General features: G+C 37.6%; 2 protein-coding genes across 4 annotated transcripts in view; one reads left to right on the top strand and one right to left on the bottom strand.

The window, feature by feature from the left end:
- The window catches only part of LOC144563173 (uncharacterized), a 53821-nt gene that overhangs the window by 20861 nt on the left and 13090 nt on the right, over positions 1 to 19870 (bottom strand). The window lies entirely within an intron of this gene.
- Positions 1198 to 6426, top strand: DNMT2 (DNA methyltransferase-2). 3 transcript variants are annotated; one of them, XM_078312182.1, is made up of 11 exons: positions 1198 to 1352; positions 1440 to 1550; positions 2324 to 2417; positions 3062 to 3180; positions 3761 to 3883; positions 4283 to 4425; positions 4773 to 4870; positions 5004 to 5098; positions 5365 to 5445; positions 5735 to 5799; positions 6007 to 6426. In XM_078312182.1, the coding sequence occupies exons 1-11, from the start codon at positions 1275 to 1277 to the stop codon at positions 6092 to 6094; spliced, it is 1095 nt and encodes a 364-aa protein (XP_078168308.1). In that variant the 5' UTR covers positions 1198 to 1274; the 3' UTR covers positions 6095 to 6426. The 3 variants fall into 3 exon arrangements, with proteins under 3 accessions (XP_078168308.1, XP_078168309.1, XP_078168310.1); XM_078312184.1 differs by lacking the exon at positions 1198 to 1352 and adding an exon at positions 1996 to 2141; XM_078312183.1 differs by lacking the exon at positions 3761 to 3883.

Here is a 19870-nt window from a genome sequence, read left to right as displayed (position 1 = left end):
AAAAATAAGGACATAAAGCACAAATGAGTATGTATTTTATAAAGCACCTTAACACGCCTCTCTGTATATAAAACATTATTGTAATGCTCTTGAACATAATGTAGTTTTACATGAAAATCCATATATAAGACAGTTTTTGACAATAGATATTTAGTTCTACATAAAAATTCACTACTGTAAATAATGCTCTTAAACTAATAATGCAAATAACAAAAACTGTTTAATTTCACATTTACCATCTATTAGTATAATTAATCTCTTATTTTAGTTTAACCGAATAAACTTAAATTTAATTATGTTATTTTGATTCGGTTGTTATTCAATTGATTCAGTTCTATTTTTGAAAACCGAATAAAATTTTGATTTGGTTTTTAACTGAACCAACCCAAGAAAATAAAATAAAAAATTGGTCGAAAGTTGAGGGTTCTTAAATAAATTATTACTATTTTCTTATTTGAACTCTCAAAAAATAAAAACAAACGTTTTTGTACGATAAATAATCTTGCTTAAAGTTATATCAAGAAAGAGATAATTTAAGTTGGGAAATGGGAAGGAACGATGGTCATAAATTTTCAATTGAAAGTCAAGGATAATTTTGATTTTGTAATTTTTAGTCAGAGGTAAAATTTAAGAATTTTTAATAATTAAATGGAGTTAATATGGGATTAAATACATGATGGATAAATAAGAAAATGTTATAAGAACTAAGAGGTGAATAAGATAGATAAATATGAAATTGCATTAGTTGTCAGATTTACATAGAAAATTATCCCAAAATTTATTAAACCAAATTAAAATTAAAATGAGATAGTTTCAAATACCTTCAATTTTTGTATCTCTACAGATACCTCTATTTTTAATACGTTAATAACTTCAATTTTAAAACTTAAGTATCAGAATAAAACTATTAGATTTGATCTATAACTTTTTCTCTATGCACACATAAAAATTATCAACATTTCAACTTATTTTAATCGGTATTGCAAAAATACATTGATATAAATAAACTTTGAACATTGAATAATTCATACAAAAATAATATAAAAAATGATAATATTTTTATGTGCATATGAAATAATAATATTAATTACATCTAAATATTTAAAATTTTAAAATTTTGTCACTAAAAAATCTAAAAAGTGAAGGGAAATTTGAACAATTCTCAAATAGAATACTTTTAATAAAGCGAGTTGAATAGTCAATGGAGCCATCCAGCGGGGAATCTGATTTGTACAAGGCGCACCCGACTGGACCCAAATTGAACCTAATAATACATGGCGCGCTACTCTGAACCGGAGGCGATGGAGCCACCATGGCGAGTGCTCGAGTTCTACAGCGGCATCGGCGGGATGGTGCGGGCCCCACTCCCTGACCACTCGCCTTGACTGACTCCTTACAGACTTCCATCTCTAATTTCTCTTCTTCTTTTGGATTTCCAGAGGTACTCGCTGATGGATGCTGGGATCAGAGGCGAGGTGGTAGAGGCTTTTGACATAAACGACCGCGCGAACGATGTGTACGAGTATAACTTCGGCCATCGGCCTTGTCAGGTACCTCTTTTGTTTACTCTGGTACATCAACTGAAGCTCTGTACGAATTTGGTTGAGGCATGAAGGGGTTAGGGTTTTAGGAGAGAAAAGAGACACGACATCGAGAAATGTAGTTATGGGTTGAGTTTTGTGGCTATTTCAGATTTCATGGTACATTAGTTTATTTCTTTTAATTTATGACAATGTCTATTGAAATTCTATGTAGTGCTAGGGGTTTAGTGGTGAATTAAAGAAAGAGAAGAAGTTTAATATACCTCTTGAGGCTAACAGAAGGATAAGTGATTTAAGTGAACCCAAGTCCAGTATATAACCAGTGTGAAATCATATTAAAATAAACTACAAAAAAAAAAGAAAAGATTAGAATATTCTAGTATACATCTCTCGAGAATGCGAGATGAAGCATGCTTATGCTAATATGTTAAGGTTATCTATAAGTTCTTCACAGATTTGGTTGAAGCTCTTGTCAGATTAAGGTTGGGTAAGCATTAGCTTCAATTAAGTAGGAAGAGAGGTGATGGGTCTTTCATGCTTGATGGTAGTACTTTACGAGCTTAATCGAGCCCAATTACTGTGCTAATGCTGCATTGTTGGGTACCACTACATTTCATTTTTGTGCATGAGAAGAATTACAACTTAAGAAATTCAAATATGTTTCTATTTAAGGCTGTAGGAGAGCTCAATGAAACAAACTGGTTCCCACCATTCCACACTCACCACCATACCATGCACACTATAATTTATTATTTTATTCACCTTTATTTCTTTTGGTGTAGGGGAATATTCAAACGTTGACTGCTAAAGACCTGGACAAATACATGGCACATGCATGGCTTCTGTCTCCTCCTTGTCAACCTTACACTCGACAAGGTTTGTCAAATCAGTTCCTTCTCTCTCTCTCTCTCTCTCTCTCTCTCTCTCTCTCACTTCATGCACCTTTATTTATGCTAAACATCTCACCAGAAATCACTATGGTTTACACATGTTATGAATGGGCAATGAACTTTGATTTGTCTGATGGCAGTTGACTCTCATATTCCTTAGTGATGTCACTCTATCCTTTTTTTTTGTATACAAAAGTAAAAGAAAAAGTGAATGATTAATTCTTCACATTTACTCTATCCTTCCTCGTCACTTCTTCACTGTACTCCTACTCTTTCTTTTCCTCATCTGTTGGTTGTAGGATAAGAGAAAAGAAAAATGTAGAGTGAGTCGAGTAGAAAGGAAAATGTTCATTCTGTTTTCTTCTTTGACTGATGAAAAATCTGACTGGGACAAAAAGGAAATTCAGTGCTTTCTGGGGGAAAAAAAATCAAATTTGAGCAATCTATTCATGATGCAAGCCATGGTGTGGTGGCCTCTGAAATACATTGCCTTTCAAATTGATGATGTGATCTTACAAACCTGCAATACTTTCTCATGAACTCAAATCTAGTTGATTGTTGAACCTAAATTTTATCTTGTCTGTTCTTTCGTTTTCTAATTATTTAATCTTAACTTTAAGTAATTTTTAGGTCTTCAGAAACATTCAGGTGATGCTCGAGCATCCTCCTTTATCAAAATCCTAGAGGTCATGCAACACATGTGCCAGCCACCAGTGATGCTATTTGTTGAAAATGTGGTTGGATTTGAGGTTTGTATAATTTTATTATTTTCTTTGTTAGTTTGAAAACACATTTTTCATGTACAATTTAGTCTTTCCTGCAGCTCAAGAAACCCTGATCTGGATGTAACCCATCAATCCTCCAAATGAACCTGAACAGGGTTGGGTCTGTGAAAAAAGTTACCCACTTTTTATGCATCGGCTTTTGCACCCAAAAGATCGATTCATGACTGAAACAATGATCTGAGTTTTTCGTATTCTCAACTAGCAAGACTAATAATTCAGGCACCAAGAGTGGAAATTAATAATGAAATGATCCCTTGATGGGTTACATATTCCAACTGTGGTTGAATATAATTGCTTTTTATGAAAGTGTGTTTTTACTTCGAACTGGTTGAGGAACTTTTACCAAGACAGCTTTTACGAACCGATAATTGTAGCCATGATTTGTTTCTAGCTATTTGATGTGAATATATGCTTTCAGATGGACAGAGCTGTGCATAAGCAAACTATGTTTAAATTGTGTTAATATGCATATATAATTTTTTGGGGTTTCTGAAATATGGCCAGATAATTAGTAAATCCTCAAAATTTTAGATGTCTGACACAGGTATCTGATACACACAAGCAACTGATAGATGTTCTTACTGGACTTGGCTTTGTAACACAAGAATTTATACTAAGTCCATTACAGTTTGACGTACCATATTCTAGACCCCGGTACTTCTGTCTGGTATGGAAAATTTTATCTACTTTTTTTTATATGATTCATGAATCTGTTTGGAATTCCAATTCATTTCTGTCAGATACTGTAGTTAAGCTTTTGTTGAAACAAATATAGTCATAAGTTGTACTAACCCACACTAGTCTCAATTTACTATTGACTATATTGTTAAGCATTCTGAACCTGTGAATGAGTCGTTTGGAGATTTTGAACACTGGTGTATGCAATTATTGATTCAATTTTATAAACCTCTGCAGTTAGCTTCTCTTTCCTATCTCCTGTTGCAATTTGACACTAATCAGATTTTGCTCGCAACAAATTAAGTACATATAACTGCCATCATGTTATAGCATACCAAGAAAGGTTGATTTTGCCAAATTAAATGAAGGTATATTTGTTACATGTCAGGCAAAAAGAAAACCTTTATCATTTCTGAATCCATCGAACAATAACAAGCTGATCTTGAGACCTCCACTTGATGTTGAACATCGAGACATGCAATCCTCATGCAAGGAAATAAAAAACTTTCTTGAACCACGTCATTTTGATTTGTAAGTTCAATACCTGTCATGGTTGTTTTAAGAATGAACATGCTATATTTTGGTTATGTGCCAATAATTTCTGGTACAGGTTACTAGTGGCCTTCATGGTTACCAGTATTATGATGTTACAATTCTGATGTTTGATTACAACTTTGTTTATATTGATGCCCATTATTTATTGATTTTGTAGTGTTACATAATTATGGTAAAATAACAAAATTGTAGCTTAACTGCAAATTTAAGGGTTATATGGCTTGCAAATCTCTCTATTGTGTTTTATGCCGAAGGTCAGTATCTTTCGTTTGATGAATAATTTGCCACTTGGAATAACTTAAAATATAAATAATCCCATGCAGGGTTAAAGAAGAGGCTGCAGGAGGTTTAGAGAGCAGCTGTTGTTCAGCCCAATTTATTGTCCCCGAAAGTTTGATAGAGAGATGGGGGAATGCTATGGGTATCCGTTTTTCCTTATTTTACATTGCTTTTGCACAATAGGCAGTTGATTGTGTTTAAGTTGCTTGCAAAAATGCTATTAGCCTCATCATGGGATGCCTTTCACTAAACTGTGCAGTGGGATTGTCTTCCAGATATTGTTTATCCGGAGTCAAGCAGATGTTGTTGCTTTACAAAAAGCTACTACCGGTATGTGAAGGGTACTGGCTCCTTACTAGCCACTTGTGAGGTACAATGTTTTTCGCATGTTTCATCTTTCCTTATTCATTCCCTTGTAGTATTGTAGTTTGAGCCTTACATGGTAGCACTGTAACTGCTAAGTACAGAACAATATATTTGAATACTGGTACATACACTCTGTTTGCTGAACCTTTAAACTATTATTTTGGTCTATTTGCAATTTTTATCATACTGGTGGCAAAATGTGGTATCCCAATTCATGGGTGATTGCTGACCATTTGTGAATGTTTTTATATTGTAATATAAAACCACTAGAACAGGAAACCCAAAGGTGAAGGAACAGATCAAGCTACCTCATTGAAGGAAATGGGTTTGCGATTTTTTACACCTCGAGAGGTAAATGACTCGCTTTTATTTCACATTTCAGAGTACAAATTGCAACTCAGAAGTGAGGTTTCTTGTGCAAATTTGATGGGAATTAGGTTAGAGAACTAGGTATAGCTGTATAATTATTTAGGCATAGCTGGTCTTCATATTGCAAACTTAAGGTAAATTGGAGGTTCCATTATACCATTGGAAATGAAGGGAAGTTTGATTGGAGCATTATTTGTCTGGATGAATTACTTTGTTTCTCATTATTATTTTAAGTTTATTCAACTAAGTATATACCTTTCATCAATTTCAGGTTGCAAATTTGCATTCTTTTCCCCCAAATTTCAAGTTCCCTGATAACATTACACTTAAGCAACAGTGAGTCGCATTTCATTGTTGTTTTTCTTACATTAATTTCCATACAGTTTCTCAAAGCACTTTGCTCTTTTGCAATTGAGTTGGTACGTGAGGATTGTACACGTATTTTTTATTATATATTGAGCAATTTGTACTTGAGGACCATTGGGTAATTTCATTTTTTATATGACATATACAAAATATATGTATTGATTGTTTATTCTGTAGGTTTGCTCTATTAGGGAATAGCCTGAGTATTGCTGTTGTGGGGCCCTTGCTGCAGTATTTATTTTGCCAACCGACTCAGCAAGATTAATATTGTTGGACACATGGCATGATGGGATTTTTGTATTCGTATTAATTTTTCCTGATTACATATTAACAAAGTTGTACAATTTTATTATTTTTTTGGCACTTTGTTTGCCTATTAAATTTATTGTTCAATCTCTGTTTATTTAGCACTTTATTTAATTGTGGAATCAATAATTATCAATTACGGTCGCAACTGACACTAAAGAAGACGAGAAAAGTAGATTTGATAGTTTTGTTGCACGGGAATATATATTCACAATTTACAATAATTGTATGCTTGTTCTGTTATTTAAATAGTGTATTATGTTATCATTCAAAATTTATTTGACCATTCATATTATAATTTTTATATCTTTGATTAATGGTCAAATTATTTTCAATTGATCAAACTAACCCACAAGACGTTTTTTAAAAAAAATATATTTTTTTTTTAATCTCATCAAAGCAATTATTTCTCGATCACATTCAAATCATCTATATTCAAGTAATGCATTTAATTTTCAACTAGCAAACGGAGCATAGCTGCATCTCAATTCACATGTAAGAGCAGTATTTTTTGCAATTTTGCATTAAATTAATTGTCATATACGGTATCTCCATTTGTGTAAAACTTTGTATGTCTTTGTAAATGTATCTACAATCAGATATATGTAGTGTGCATAGAGCAGTCAGTAAATACATATTTGCTAACATAAAGTGATATTTTTTTCTCAAGGAAAGTAACATAATCGGGTATCACTATTTGCTTACAGAAAACTGTTTAGTTCCAATAAATTGCATCAGGAATAAAAATCAAAGATAAATAATTGTAACTATTAAGTTAGTTCCAATACAATGTATCTGGAATCAAAATCAAAGCTCAAAAACTATTTTATGATGATATCCAAAATCTTTAGTCTTAAAACAACCACAAATCAATAATACTACTATACATCAACATTCATAAAAAATATTTGCCAAAAACAAAAACAAATAACACAAACTGAAAAAAAAAAAAAACTGAGCCTAACTTGAAATTTCTCTGCGCCATCAACCACTTTACCAATTATTTGTCGATTACATTCAAAATCAAAGCTCAAGTAATGCATTTAATTTCTAATAGCACTTAGCTGCATTTAACAATGGCGGCCAAAAATAAAAGAAATTTGGTTGGTCTTGTTATTCGCATGCTTGGGAGACCCAAAACATGTTAATTTTTTTTTCCTATTGAAAGATTTGACAGTGGCTGTCAAAATATTACAGCTACAGTTCAGTAACAGTAAGCTAAACATCCATACCATATCTACTCTATCAATTACAGACTAGAAAAACAATAATTGCATATATGACCCTGCCATCTAACACAGCGTGCTCCACAGCTTGGCCTCTTGAATTGCCCATCCAGCTATCATCTCAGGCCTCAGAGACTGTCTTGCGAAGATCCTTGCGTTGCACTGTTTCCATATTGCCTAGCAAACTGCACCTAAAACTACTGCCTGCTCCCTTGTTTGCCGTGCGCCTGTGCCTTGAAACCCATGCATAGAGCGGTGCCATATGTTCTGAACTGATTCCCCCCATACTAGCAACCTGTTATTCCGTGACCCTTCAGCGTGAGACCAAACTTGGATTGCATAGGGACACTTGAAGAACAGCTGTAATGCCGTTTCCAAGGGACAAGCCTCACACAGAACACACTTAAGATCGCAATTGAAATTTCTCCTCGCCATGACATCATGGGTTAGAAGTTTCCCCTTGAGTAACAAATAGATAAACATCTTCACTGTTGCCGGGCACATGTGTCACCAGATTGCTTTGTTTCTCCATTTGATTTTTCCTGCTCCTGACAACATGGCATATGCAGATTTTGCAGCATAAACCCCTGAAAGTTCTAAAATCCAAAATATGTGATCTTCATCAGAATTGAATAGTGGTTGGGGTAGGGGCTGAACCTGAGGGGCCATGTCTTGTATGATTTCCACTGCATCCCTTAGCAAAACATGCTAAATTACATGATTAATTACTCATTAGAGATGCTCATTGCTTACAAGGCATTCTTTTTCTTTCTTTTTTATGAGGAAGTGGCCTTAAAAGATTCTTACCATGTGTTTGAATTGCCTCTGCGATGGATTCTTACATGTGGTTGAATTTCCTCAAATCTCAGAGATTCTTGCCATCGGATTTCAAAAACAAAAGATGCAATAAATCAAATTAAATGCCTAGCAGCAAAATTTACTAAGAATTTGCAAGAGCAGTTTGGAGACCGATAATGCAGCAGTACAACATCCCAAGCATTACTGCTAACAGGAGGGTCTTTTTACATGAGAGCAAATCGGTTGGGATGCTTGTCAGTGGTACCGACATTGATAAAAAAAACTGGTACCAACACATGTAGGGACACCATGGGAAGAGCACATGAGGAGACTGACATGAAGTATGAAATTCACCAGGGCAATTAGATTAGTGAATTAGGACTTAATACACATTCCGGCACTTTCTGGCACACCTAAATATAAATTATACTATAAAGAAAATTTCTTGTTCAATGAAAATTGTCACGGGGGCCATGCCCTCTGGCCTTCAAATAAAAATTTAGTAAGAATTTCATTTTAGATTGGCTGTTTGAATTTTGAAAATTGAGTTTTTGATCCAAAACACTTACCGATAAGTGCTTTACAAAGGACTACACCACAACTCTTATTAGCAAATCACAATATATATTTTTATCAAGATCAACATTAAAATTTGGAAACATAAGGTAAACAAACTGGAAAGGAAATAAAGAACAGGGACTGATCTGAATTTATGTTTTGACAAAAGAAAATTGAAATTTCTTATGTTCGGAAGGACCTAGTTGTGACTTTCGCATTCTTGATTCTGACAGCTTTTGCATATCCTAGTGTATGTACATGATCACCAAATAATTAAGCAAAGTCAAAAATATATGAACTGCTCACTTGTCCCCAAGTCTGGTACCGGTATACTGGTGCTGCACCAATATTGTCCCAGTATCAAACACTAGAGAAATAGAAGAACAAAGCAAAACTTGAAAAACCTATAATTTCTTATTTTCTTTCAATTGTTTCCAAAAACTGATATGGCATGTGAGGCATAATTAAATGTTTGCATTTAGGGTAAAATTACCATTCTTGAATTTAACAGATCAATCAAAGCAGATATGAGACGATGACTTATAAATTGGTGGTTTAGATGGTAATTAGATATATGATCGGAATAAAATTGTGATAAAGGCTACTCTGGAGAACTTTGATCCATTTCCTTCAAAAGTTTTGGTGAAATCTTATAGATTGTTATAGCACAGATATAGAATTTGATAAAATTGTTTTAGGCGTCTTTTCGGAAAAGACAGTCTCCACTCCTAGACAGATGCTTTGATGCTTAATCATCCTCTCTAAAGAAGACAACTAACAACAGCTAGCAGGTGCTTCCACAAAATGGTATGGAGCCAGAACTGAAGAGCTAGAATACAACTCCTCTCTGACTACACCAGAGTTCTTCAGTAGGAACTGTCAGGGAGCCCAAGAATACCAGTTCTGGCATATAAATCAACGTATGTGTGCTATGCAGACATAATTCAGAAAAGGTTACAAACTTATTCTCTCAATGCTCATGCATCCTGAAGTATACGCAATTAAGATCAATGAGACACTGAGAATCAATTTACCAGTAGGGCTGGTTAATGCACCAGACGACCTGGTACAAGGAATTTTCACAAAAGAAGAACTTAAGAGCAACATTGCTAATCGCCAAACCACTCATATCAGACACAGCCATGAGTGTCTAAGTACTCTGCATACATTCAGCTTCAGCATGTTCTGTATTTCTTTATCTTCAAAGTTTTTCTTTAAATATTCTAAGACCTCATAGCTAGCAAATACTCATTATATCTCTTTTAATTTCATTTTTTTTGCATGGTTCACATGTTTTGAGTCAATTTATAAACTTTTCTAGTGTAAGTTACCGAATTCTGTAACTTCCAATCATTAGGGTAGATCCATTTTATCTCTGTAATTTCTTCACAGCAATTAGGGATCTCCGTCAGAAAAGGGCAAAAAAAGGAAAAAATATCAGATTCAAAGGGTTTCAAAAACCAGACTCATACTTAATAATTTTAACAGCTTAAGGACTTCATTAGCAACATAGTTCATTCATAGAAGCAGAGAGAAGAAGAACAAAACAGAAACAAATGCAAAAATCAATGCCAGTAACAATGAATTTATATTTCAACTTCAAATTCGATTACATTACTTGCTGCTGGACTCATTTTGACAGAATACATAACTAATATCAACTGCACATCAGATAACTAAACCTAACTCCATACCTAAATAAGTAACAGCTAGCTGTACCGACCATTGCTGCTGACAACCCCTAAACCCTAGACTGACTTAAATACCATAGAAACCCTAGACTGACTTACTAGACCATAGAAACCCTAGACGGCCTTTGGATAGGCCCTGCCGATGACCTAAAATATCCGTCAGAGATGGTAGAGATGGGCTTGTCCTCATTGCATAAATGAAATTCTCTGATCAGCCAGTAATTCAAGGCCCTGTCACATACCTTGCACGCCCCCCGAGGAAGTCCAACGTTAACATGGAGGCAGACGGCCTTCTGACGGATAAGGTCTGAATTGGCCATCATTCGAAACCTTCCTCCGGTGCTGCGCTCAATGAACACGGTGATATCGTCATCCCTAATTCCGACCACGTCGGCCAATGCTCGAATAATCTCGGAGTATCCTTGGAAGGGATGGACTGCCATAAACGTGCTATGCAGCGTGGTTCCACTCTCCAAATCTCTGAAAATCGCCGGGAGGAGGAGAGGGGAAGAGGTCAGCGCCATGAGTAGAGAGAGAGTATTGACTATTGAGCAATCGCCTTGAATCGCTCGATGTCGATGAGAATGGAGAGAGAAAGGAGAAAGGAGAACGGTGGGAATTTGGAGAAAGAAGCGCAAATAAAGAAGGCAAAAGCGGGGGATTATGTAATTCTGTTGCTCAAGTCGGTGATCTTCTGCACCGTCCGATTCTGCATCAATATTTGTGCGGCGCGATGAGAGGATTTTGTTTCTTTCAGTCAAAAATAGCGTAAATTTTGACTTGCCGATTCTGCAACCGCCCGATTAGTCAAACATAGCGTAAATTTTTTCAATTGATAAAATTAAACTGATGTTATTTCTAAGAAAGAACTTAGCAAATTAGAAAATAAAGAAAGGGAACGCGGGGGGCCAATTTTGACGGAGCGTTTTCTTTCGTTTGATCTAAAAATAACCGAAAGCAGAATAACTTATCTTTCTTCTACCGTTCAGATTCTTTTTTTTTTCTTTTTTTTTAAGTATAGTTTACTTGCAACAGAAAATCTAAATTTAAAAATGAAACTTGAGCTTTCTTTTCATTCTACCTCGATGAAGCCAACCAAATTTTAATCTATTAGCGTATTTATTAAAATAGTACATATATGCCAAAAAAAAATTAAAACAACTTATTTTCTTTAGAAAGTGTCCATCAACGTGACACCTATCTCCATTTCGTAAAGAAAATTAAATTAATTTATTAAAGTCTATGATTTTTGACAAATTATAACTACATAACTCATCTTAAATATCAACCAAACTGACACACAGTTTATGTACAGATGGATCCAAGCAATTGTAAAAACTACATATCCGACACTTATACTGACCTTGCGTAAGTTTCTTTGGAGGAATTTAATGTATACTAATAAAAACTATAAAATTAAGTGTTTCACCCTCCAAATTCTATAATAACATATTTATTATTCTAAATTCTAATAATTCAAATTTTTACACAATATAATTTAAATTTATAATTCATTACTCAAAACTCAAATTGACAATGTTTAAGAGAGTAAAGAGTGTGTATGTGTGTGTGTGTTTGGGTCCCACAAGAATATTTTATGGGACAGCGGTGTTTGGCAGGATTAATTCTAGAGGATCCGGTGTTCGGCACGATACAACGGTTCCTTAACTTTGTACTTGAGGATCATTGGATAATTTTTTTTAAGCTCTTAATCTCCTTGCCAAACAACTATAATAGAGAATAGCCTGAGTATTGCTATTGTAGCTAGGCCCTTGCTGCAGTATTTATTAGTTCAAGCCACTTAACAAGGTTAATATTGTTGGACACTTGCCATCACGAGATTATTGTATTTTATCAATTTGTCCTTATTACATATTAACAAAGTTGTACAAAATTGTTGTTTTTTTAGAACACTTTGTTTGCATTTTTAAATTATTGTTCAATCTGTTTTCTTTTTAGCATTTTATTTAGTTGCATAAACAATAATCATTATGTACTATATACGTACTTCGTTTGCATATGAAAGTACTGCAAACGAATGTAACCGGCAAATCAATAATATATCAACATTCATTAAAAAATATTTCTCAAAAATAAAAACAAAAACAAACAACACCAACTGAAAGAAAAAAAAAAAAAAAAAAAAAAAATGAGCCTAACTTAAAATCTTAATGCACGCTAAACATTTATGAGAATTTCCGATCATTGAATGTAACATTAACCAACAAAAGAAATAAAGATTTCATAGTTTTGAAGCATAGAAAAATAGATTCGCAGTTTACACTATTGTAGATGTATTGTCCGTTATTTAAATAGTGTATTTTGTTCTAATTCAAAATTTATTTCATCATTCATATTACAAATTTCAAACGATTTGATAATTAGTCAAATTATTTTTAATTGATTTATTTACTTATAAGAGGCTCTCCAGTCTCCATTCTTAAAATTTAAAACAAAAACAAAACTTGTGTCATCAACCATTTTACCAATTATTTGTCGATTACATTCAAACCATCTATGTTGAAGTAATGCATATAATTTCTACTAGCATTTAGCTGCATTTAACAATTGCTGCCAAAAATAAAAGAAATTTGGTTGGTCTTGTTATTCGCTGGCTCGGGTGACCCACATGCTAAGTTGCTTGATTAATTACACATTAGAGTTTTTTTTTTTTTTTAGAACTCTTTATTTGAAAAGGAAATGTAGAACGTCCGAGTCTCTTCTCCTTCGTAACAGTTACGCTAGTACCATACCGGTACAGTGCAGCTGTGCATTTTCACAACTCTCCTGGTCTGTACCAGTATCATGTCGGTACTGCCCATCGCTGTCAGTAGCCTTGTTATTGAGCATATGCTTCCCTGATATGCTGCTAAAACAGTCCAGCAGGCCGTATCATGAGGAATGTGTACTGTGCCAGTTTATCTCTTCCACCAAGTCCTCTATTCCTTTGTCTCTGTCTCGAGAAATTCTGGAACAGTGTTCTCTCCACAACGCGAATCGTGTAATGAGTAGCAATGCCCGTTTTTGTTTAGGCATTGCACTATCCAGTACTACATTCATTGTTAATCTTGTTGTATGAGTGATGTGATCCATCCTTGACCCGAGCTGGGCATGCAACTCTCTTTCAAACGAACAGTTGATTAGAAGGTGTTGTGCTGATTCACTATCCATTCTGAACATAACATACCTGTTGGGTAGACTCCATCTCATCTTGATTAGATTGTCTATGGTTACAATTCAGTTAAGGCATGTTGTTAGCCAACCGAAAATCTTCATTCTTGGTGGGGTCCTCAATTTCAAAATTTTGTGAGTATTTGCTGTTATTATTGTTGGTGGATTTTCATTGCCATGTATGCTGATTTTACCGTGAATAGGCCTGATTCTGTCCATTTCCAAATGATCTGATCTTGTTGCCTTGTCAGTGTCAGCTCGGATATGTGTTGTTCTAGAATTTGTAACCGGTCTTGCGCTGAGTCCGACAAAAGAATCAGTAGATTTAATTGTATTTTTCTTTGTTCTCATACAAGCCTATATAGGCATTACATCTTTCATTCAAGTCTCTAAACTTTTCTATAATCCTTTTTACCAAAAGGACCCTATAAAACCCAAAATACCGAAAACATACAATAAATCTCAACACTCCCCCTCAAGATGGACAAAAGATATCCATCAAGCCCATCTTGTCACATAACCTAGCTAGATCTATCGAGCTAAGTCCTTTGGTGAGGCAGTCAGCTACTTGATCTCCCGTAGCTACATGGCTCAGCTCCAATAGTCCACTTTCCAGCTTTTCCTTTATGAAGAACCTATCGATCTCCACATGCTTGGTTCTGTCATGCTGCACAGGATTGTTGGCAATGCTGATCGCTGATTTGCTATCACACCACAACTTCATTTTGGCTCCGTGATTCACCTTGACTCAGCTTCTGCCGTCGATCTCGCAACAACCGGCTGCTTCTTGCTCCTCCAGGAGACCAGGTTGCCCCCTACAAACATGCAGTAGCCAGATGTGGACCTCCTGTCATCTTGGCAACTAGCCCAGTCAGAGTCACAATAGCCCTCAATGTTCATGTGTCCATTCTGCCTGAAGATCAAGCCCTTCCCCGGTGCACTCTTCAGGTACCTTAGGATATGATACACTGCGTCCATATGGCCCTTCCTAGGGTCATGCATGTAGCGGCTCACCACGCTTACTTCAAATGAGATATCAGGACGAGTGTGACCCAAATAGATCAATATGCCTACCAGTCTCTGATACCTTTCACGATCAACCTGTTCTCCTGCCTCTGCACTCATCTTGGCCTTCACATCAATTGGAGAAACTGCAGGCCTGCACCCCAACATGCCTGTCTCACTGAGTAAGTCCAGGACATACTTTCTCTGAGATAGAACAATCCCCTCTGCTCCGCGAGCCATCTCAATCCCAAGGAAGTAGCTAAGTTGTCCCAGATCTTTTATCTCGAATTCCTTCCCCAATTTTGCCTTCAACTATGCAATCTCCCCCTCATCATCCCGGTAATGATCATATCGTCGACATACACAGCCAGCATAGTAATGTGACCACCATGTTGTCGAAAGAACACCGTGTGGTCGGCATTGATCTGCTCATAGCCCATACCTACCATAGCCATCCTGAATCTATCAAACCAGGCCCGAGGGGACTGCTTCAGTCCATAAAGAGATTTCTTGAGCCTGCACACCTTACCCTCCGTTTGTTTTGTGCCAAAACCCGGTGGGACCTCCATGTATACCTCCTCCAGCAAATCACCGTGAAGGAAGGCATTCTTCACATCGAGCTGGTGCAACTTCCACCCCCCATTCGCTGCTAAGGAAACAAGTGTCCGTACTGTGCTCATCTTCGCCACGGGTGCAAAGTTCTCATCATAGTCGATACCATAAGTTTGACTGTACCCCTTCACCACCAATCGGGCCTTGTAACGCTCAACCCGACCCTCTAGGCTTTGCTTCACAGTAAAGACCCACTTGCATCCAACTGCCTTCTTGTCTGGTGGTAGTGACACAAGCTTCCAGGTTTTGTTCTTAGCGAGAGCCTCGAGCTCTTCTAGCATGGCTGCTTTCCACTTTGGATCCTCAGTAACCTGCCAACACTTCAGTAAAATAACAGAGTCCAACGATGCAATAAATGCTCCATGTGCTGGTGATATGCTAGAGTAAGAGACAAACTGGGCAATGTCATGTGGAAAACCATAGCGATCAGGAGGATGTCCCGCATTGGACCGAGAGGTCCGTCTCAATGACATGGGAGTGGGAGGAGAATCAAGAGGAATTATATCACCTGAGTACTCTGAATCTGAGGTGGATGGTGTAAGTGCCGCAGGAGTCGAAGTAGGCATGGACAAGGGACTTGGCACAGGTGGCACTGTAGGCACGACTCCCTCACTCTGCTTATTTCTCCTCACATACACCTCACGGTATCTCGACTCCCCCTGAGCCTGAGTGCTACCACCTTCGGGCTCATTTCTCTCAACTTCCGGCTCACCCACAGCCGAATCCTCCCTTTGCGGCTCAACCCTGGCCGAATCCTCATTTTCCGGCTCAACCCTAGCCGAATCCTGCTTTTCCAGCTCAATCCTAGTCGAATCCATCAGTGGGCAAGGAATACCACTCACACTCACCATCCTTCTCTCACCATCACTACTACTCTCCCCATCTCGCCTCATACCTCTTGTATCGAGCGAGTCTCCAAAGGGTGATGTAGTCTCTGAGGAGTAGTAAGGTTCGAGCTCACGAAATGTAACATACATACTCACAAACAATCTCCTCTCTACTGGACTCCAGCACACATAACCCTTTTGAGTACCAGAGTAACCCACAAAGATGCATTTCACCGCTCTGGGATCCAACTTTCCCACTGTTGGTCTGTTGTCTTTCACAAAGCACACACAACCAAATACCTTTGGAGAAATAATACCCCCATTATCTCCTTTCAACATCACACACGGAGTCTGCCAGTCCAACACTCTAGATGACATTCTGTTGATCAATTGTGCGGCTGTCATGACTGCTTGTCCCCACAAATGTTTCGGAACATTCATGGAGATCATCATGCACCGGGCTACCTCCAACAAGTGTCTATTCTTCCTCTCTGCCACTCCATTTTGTGCTGGTGTGTAAGGGCACGTGGTCTGATGATGTATCCCATGAACTGACAAATACTCCTCGAATGCCTTGTTTGTATATTCGGTCCCATTATCGGATCTCAGTGCCTTCACCACAGCACCGAACTGAGTCTGAGCCGCCTTATGGAAATCCTTGAAGCAAGCAAGTACATCATTCTTGTTTTTCATCAAGTACAACCATGTGACACGAGAATAACAATCGATGAAAGTCACAAAAAATCTATACCCATTTATCGAAGTTGTTGAGCAAGGCCCCCACACATCCGAGTGTACCAGATCAAAGGCATGAGAACTCCTACTTCCTGAGCTTGCATACGAACTCCTTGTGTGCTTCCCAAACTCACATCCATCACACACAAGTTTCTGTTTGTCAGCTTTCTCATACTTTGATGGATACAAATGTTCCATTAGGCTGAAGGAAGAGTGCCCCATCCGTCGATGAATCAGAAGCAACTCATCCTCCACACTCACCCCAGATCCTCCTGCCTCCACTCTATCGACCACAGATGCCAGCGCTGTGTCCATACCTTTTCTATCCATGTACCACAACCCATCACGCCATGTGCCAGTTCCAAGTATTCGACCTGTCCCCTTCTCCTGAAAGACCATCTTTGGAATATCAAAGGTCACAATGCATTTCTGCTCACGAATAATAGCACTAATGGACAACAGGTTTACGGAAAAGGAAGGAGCATGCAACACATTTGTCAGAGTCACTGAATCGGTACATCTCACAGTACCCTTACCAACCACGGGCCGGACAGTACCATCGGCTATCTGAATGCTATCTGGGACTGCTAGGTGAGTATAGGAAGAAAACTCCTTAACAGCACCAGTCACATGGCGAGATGCACCAGAGTCTACTATCCAATCTAGTGATCTAGTAGTGGGTTTAGAGGCAAGAGCAAGTGTGTCAGCGACCACACTCTTCCCCTCACTTGCTCCTTTCTGCCTCCTCCTGACTATCTCCAAAATCAGATCCTCCTCGGATAACCCCACAATAGCTTCTTTCGCTTCCTTTGCAACCATCAGATTTGCCCAGTTGCCTCCTCTTTCACCTCTTCGGCCCTCACGGCCGCGTTCACAGTTCTCAGACTGCCCCCTCCTACCTGTATCTCTCTCCTTTGGTGGCTTAGGGCAAGCCTGCTTCAGGTGATCTACCTCACCGCATCTGTAACATCGTCGAGGCTCGCCTCTGAACCCTGTGTTACCTATGTGACTTGAGTTGGAGACCGCTAGTGCTGACTTCACCCCTGGAAGTCCTGCTGCCCTAGCCTGTAGCCTAATCCGGCTCTCCTCCTCAGTCAAGTACGTAGCTGGCCCTTCGAGTCTCATGTCGATAGGTGGCAGCTCAACCTTTTTCTCCTTCAGCTTGCTCTCAACAGAAGCTTGGTACACAGCCAACGCTCGTCGCACCATGACAGCCATCTCATTAGAGGTCAGCTTCGCGCAAGCCTTCGCAAACGCATTACCAGTCTCCTCCTCTGACATTGATCCGAGTCCGAATCCCTCCTATTACTCTCTTAGACCCGATCTTACACTGTTAAGATCGAGATCCATATTATCTCCTCCTTTCTTCTTCTTTTTCTTGACCCGATCTTGATCCTCAAGACGAGATCCACATTATCCCCCCCTTTCTTCTTTTTTTTCTTGACCCGATCTTGATCCCTCAAGACGAGATCCACATTATCTCCCCCTCTCTTCTTCTTCTTCTCCTTGACCCGATATTGATTTATCTCATCTAGATTCGAGTTCAAAACCCGATCAAATCTCAATCCAAACCCGCTTCTCGGGTATCGTGGGGTAGAGGCCCCCCACGCCGGCCAAAACAACACAAAGAAGCTACCTTTGGTGGCCGGCCGACTTTAGAAGAAGAGAGCACCAAGCGGTGTGGTACTGTAGCGGCGCGGGTACTGTAGCGATCCGGTACTGTGGCGGCGCGGGTACTGTAGCGGCTAGGGTTAGGGTTAGGTCGGCTCTGATACCAAGTAGATTTCTAGGAAAAAATGAATTATATTTTTCTTTGTTCTCATACAAGCCTATATAGGCATTACATCTTTCATTCAAGTCCCTAAACTTTTCTATAATCATTTTTATCAAAAGGACCCTATAAAACCCAAAATACCGAAAACATACAATAAATCTCAACAGAATCATACCCAAAGTCCTATAAAGAAAAAAAAACACATGCTTAATTTAAACACCACAAAAAGTTGCTTCGAGATCCATCACTGGTTTGCTTGTGGCTCTCAATGTGTACATGACAAAATTCTCTAAAAGTATGATTTCTAATCAAAGATTTATTCCAGCAAATGTTGAGGGGTTCATTTGTAAAACATGTTAGTACACAGAAATCAATTTTATTCTCTCATAAAGGCTAGAACAATTCACCAGTAGAGAGATGGCAGGGGAGATTCGGGGCCGTACATGATGTAATGCGCATGACCCCACCAATAAGAAAAGATAATCATTACCAACTTGCCTTCAAGCAATGTACAATCAGTTTATTATACGTTATTTAGTAATTGTTCAATATTGTTGTTATTGGTGCCAGTAGTTTTCTAAAGCATTTCAAAATGGGTATAACCATATATAAAAGCACAAAGAAGTGTGAAGGGTGAAGAGTTTAGACCAACACAAAAACAAGAACTGTAAAAACGGTGAAATGTGAAAAAAGAGAGAAGCAACTACAGTGAAAAGATAATATGATATGTTTAGTTCATGCCGTGACCATTTTTTCTGGTATAGAAGTATATGGCTAGTCTTATCTGCTTTTATTTGTTTCAATTGAAAACTATCAATTAAGTCTATTAAAAAGGAGCACATTTCCTTTTGTGTCCACTGGAAGCACGCATATAAAAAATACAGGATTCAAATACAAGATTGATCAATCAGAGGGAGAAGGTTCAGGCTAACTATGGCCTTGTCTATGTTACCTGTATATGATTTTTTTTTTTTTACAGTCATGGTCAAAGCATGTCCCATTCTTCTAGCTATTTTCTTTTTTTTAAACCCAAAAAGTATAACTTATCTTTCTAGATAAAATCAAAAGTAGCTTAAAATCGTGCAACTAAGTCATCCATTCGATTTGTAGATTTTAGTTATTTTTGTGCAATCTGGTAAGCCTGGGCAAGTTCTGGTAAATTTCTGGAAAAAAAAAAAACACCTTGTTTTCGATCTTTGATTGCTTCTTATTAAAGCAAAGTTGCTGTTAAATCAAGATTCAAAGCCAACTGTGAGTCCCAAGAAGCAATAAATTTCTTTCCCTTTTCTTCTTTCTTTTTCCTCCTTTTCTCTTTTCTGATACAGGGAGGTCTGATAC

Source organism: Carex rostrata, chromosome 12 (assembly GCF_964058835.1).
Source record: "Carex rostrata chromosome 12, lpCarRost1.2, whole genome shotgun sequence".
In the NCBI taxonomy this organism is placed as follows: domain Eukaryota; kingdom Viridiplantae; phylum Streptophyta; class Magnoliopsida; order Poales; family Cyperaceae; genus Carex; species Carex rostrata.
Note: the sequence above shows the minus strand (reverse complement) of the source record. Positions and strands in the feature narration are given on the sequence as shown.

Bases quoted from the DNA above. Each gene is read 5' to 3' on its own strand.
- DNMT2 (XM_078312182.1), top strand. From the start codon at position 1,275: ATGGCGCGCTACTCTGAACCGGAGGCGATGGAGCCACCATGGCGAGTG. The intron at 3,181-3,760 runs GTTTGTATAATT...TGTCTGACACAG, and splicing joins AAAATGTGGTTGGATTTGAG to GTATCTGATACACACAAGCA. The intron at 4,871-5,003 runs GTATCCGTTTTT...ATTGTCTTCCAG, and splicing joins GAGATGGGGGAATGCTATGG to ATATTGTTTATCCGGAGTCA.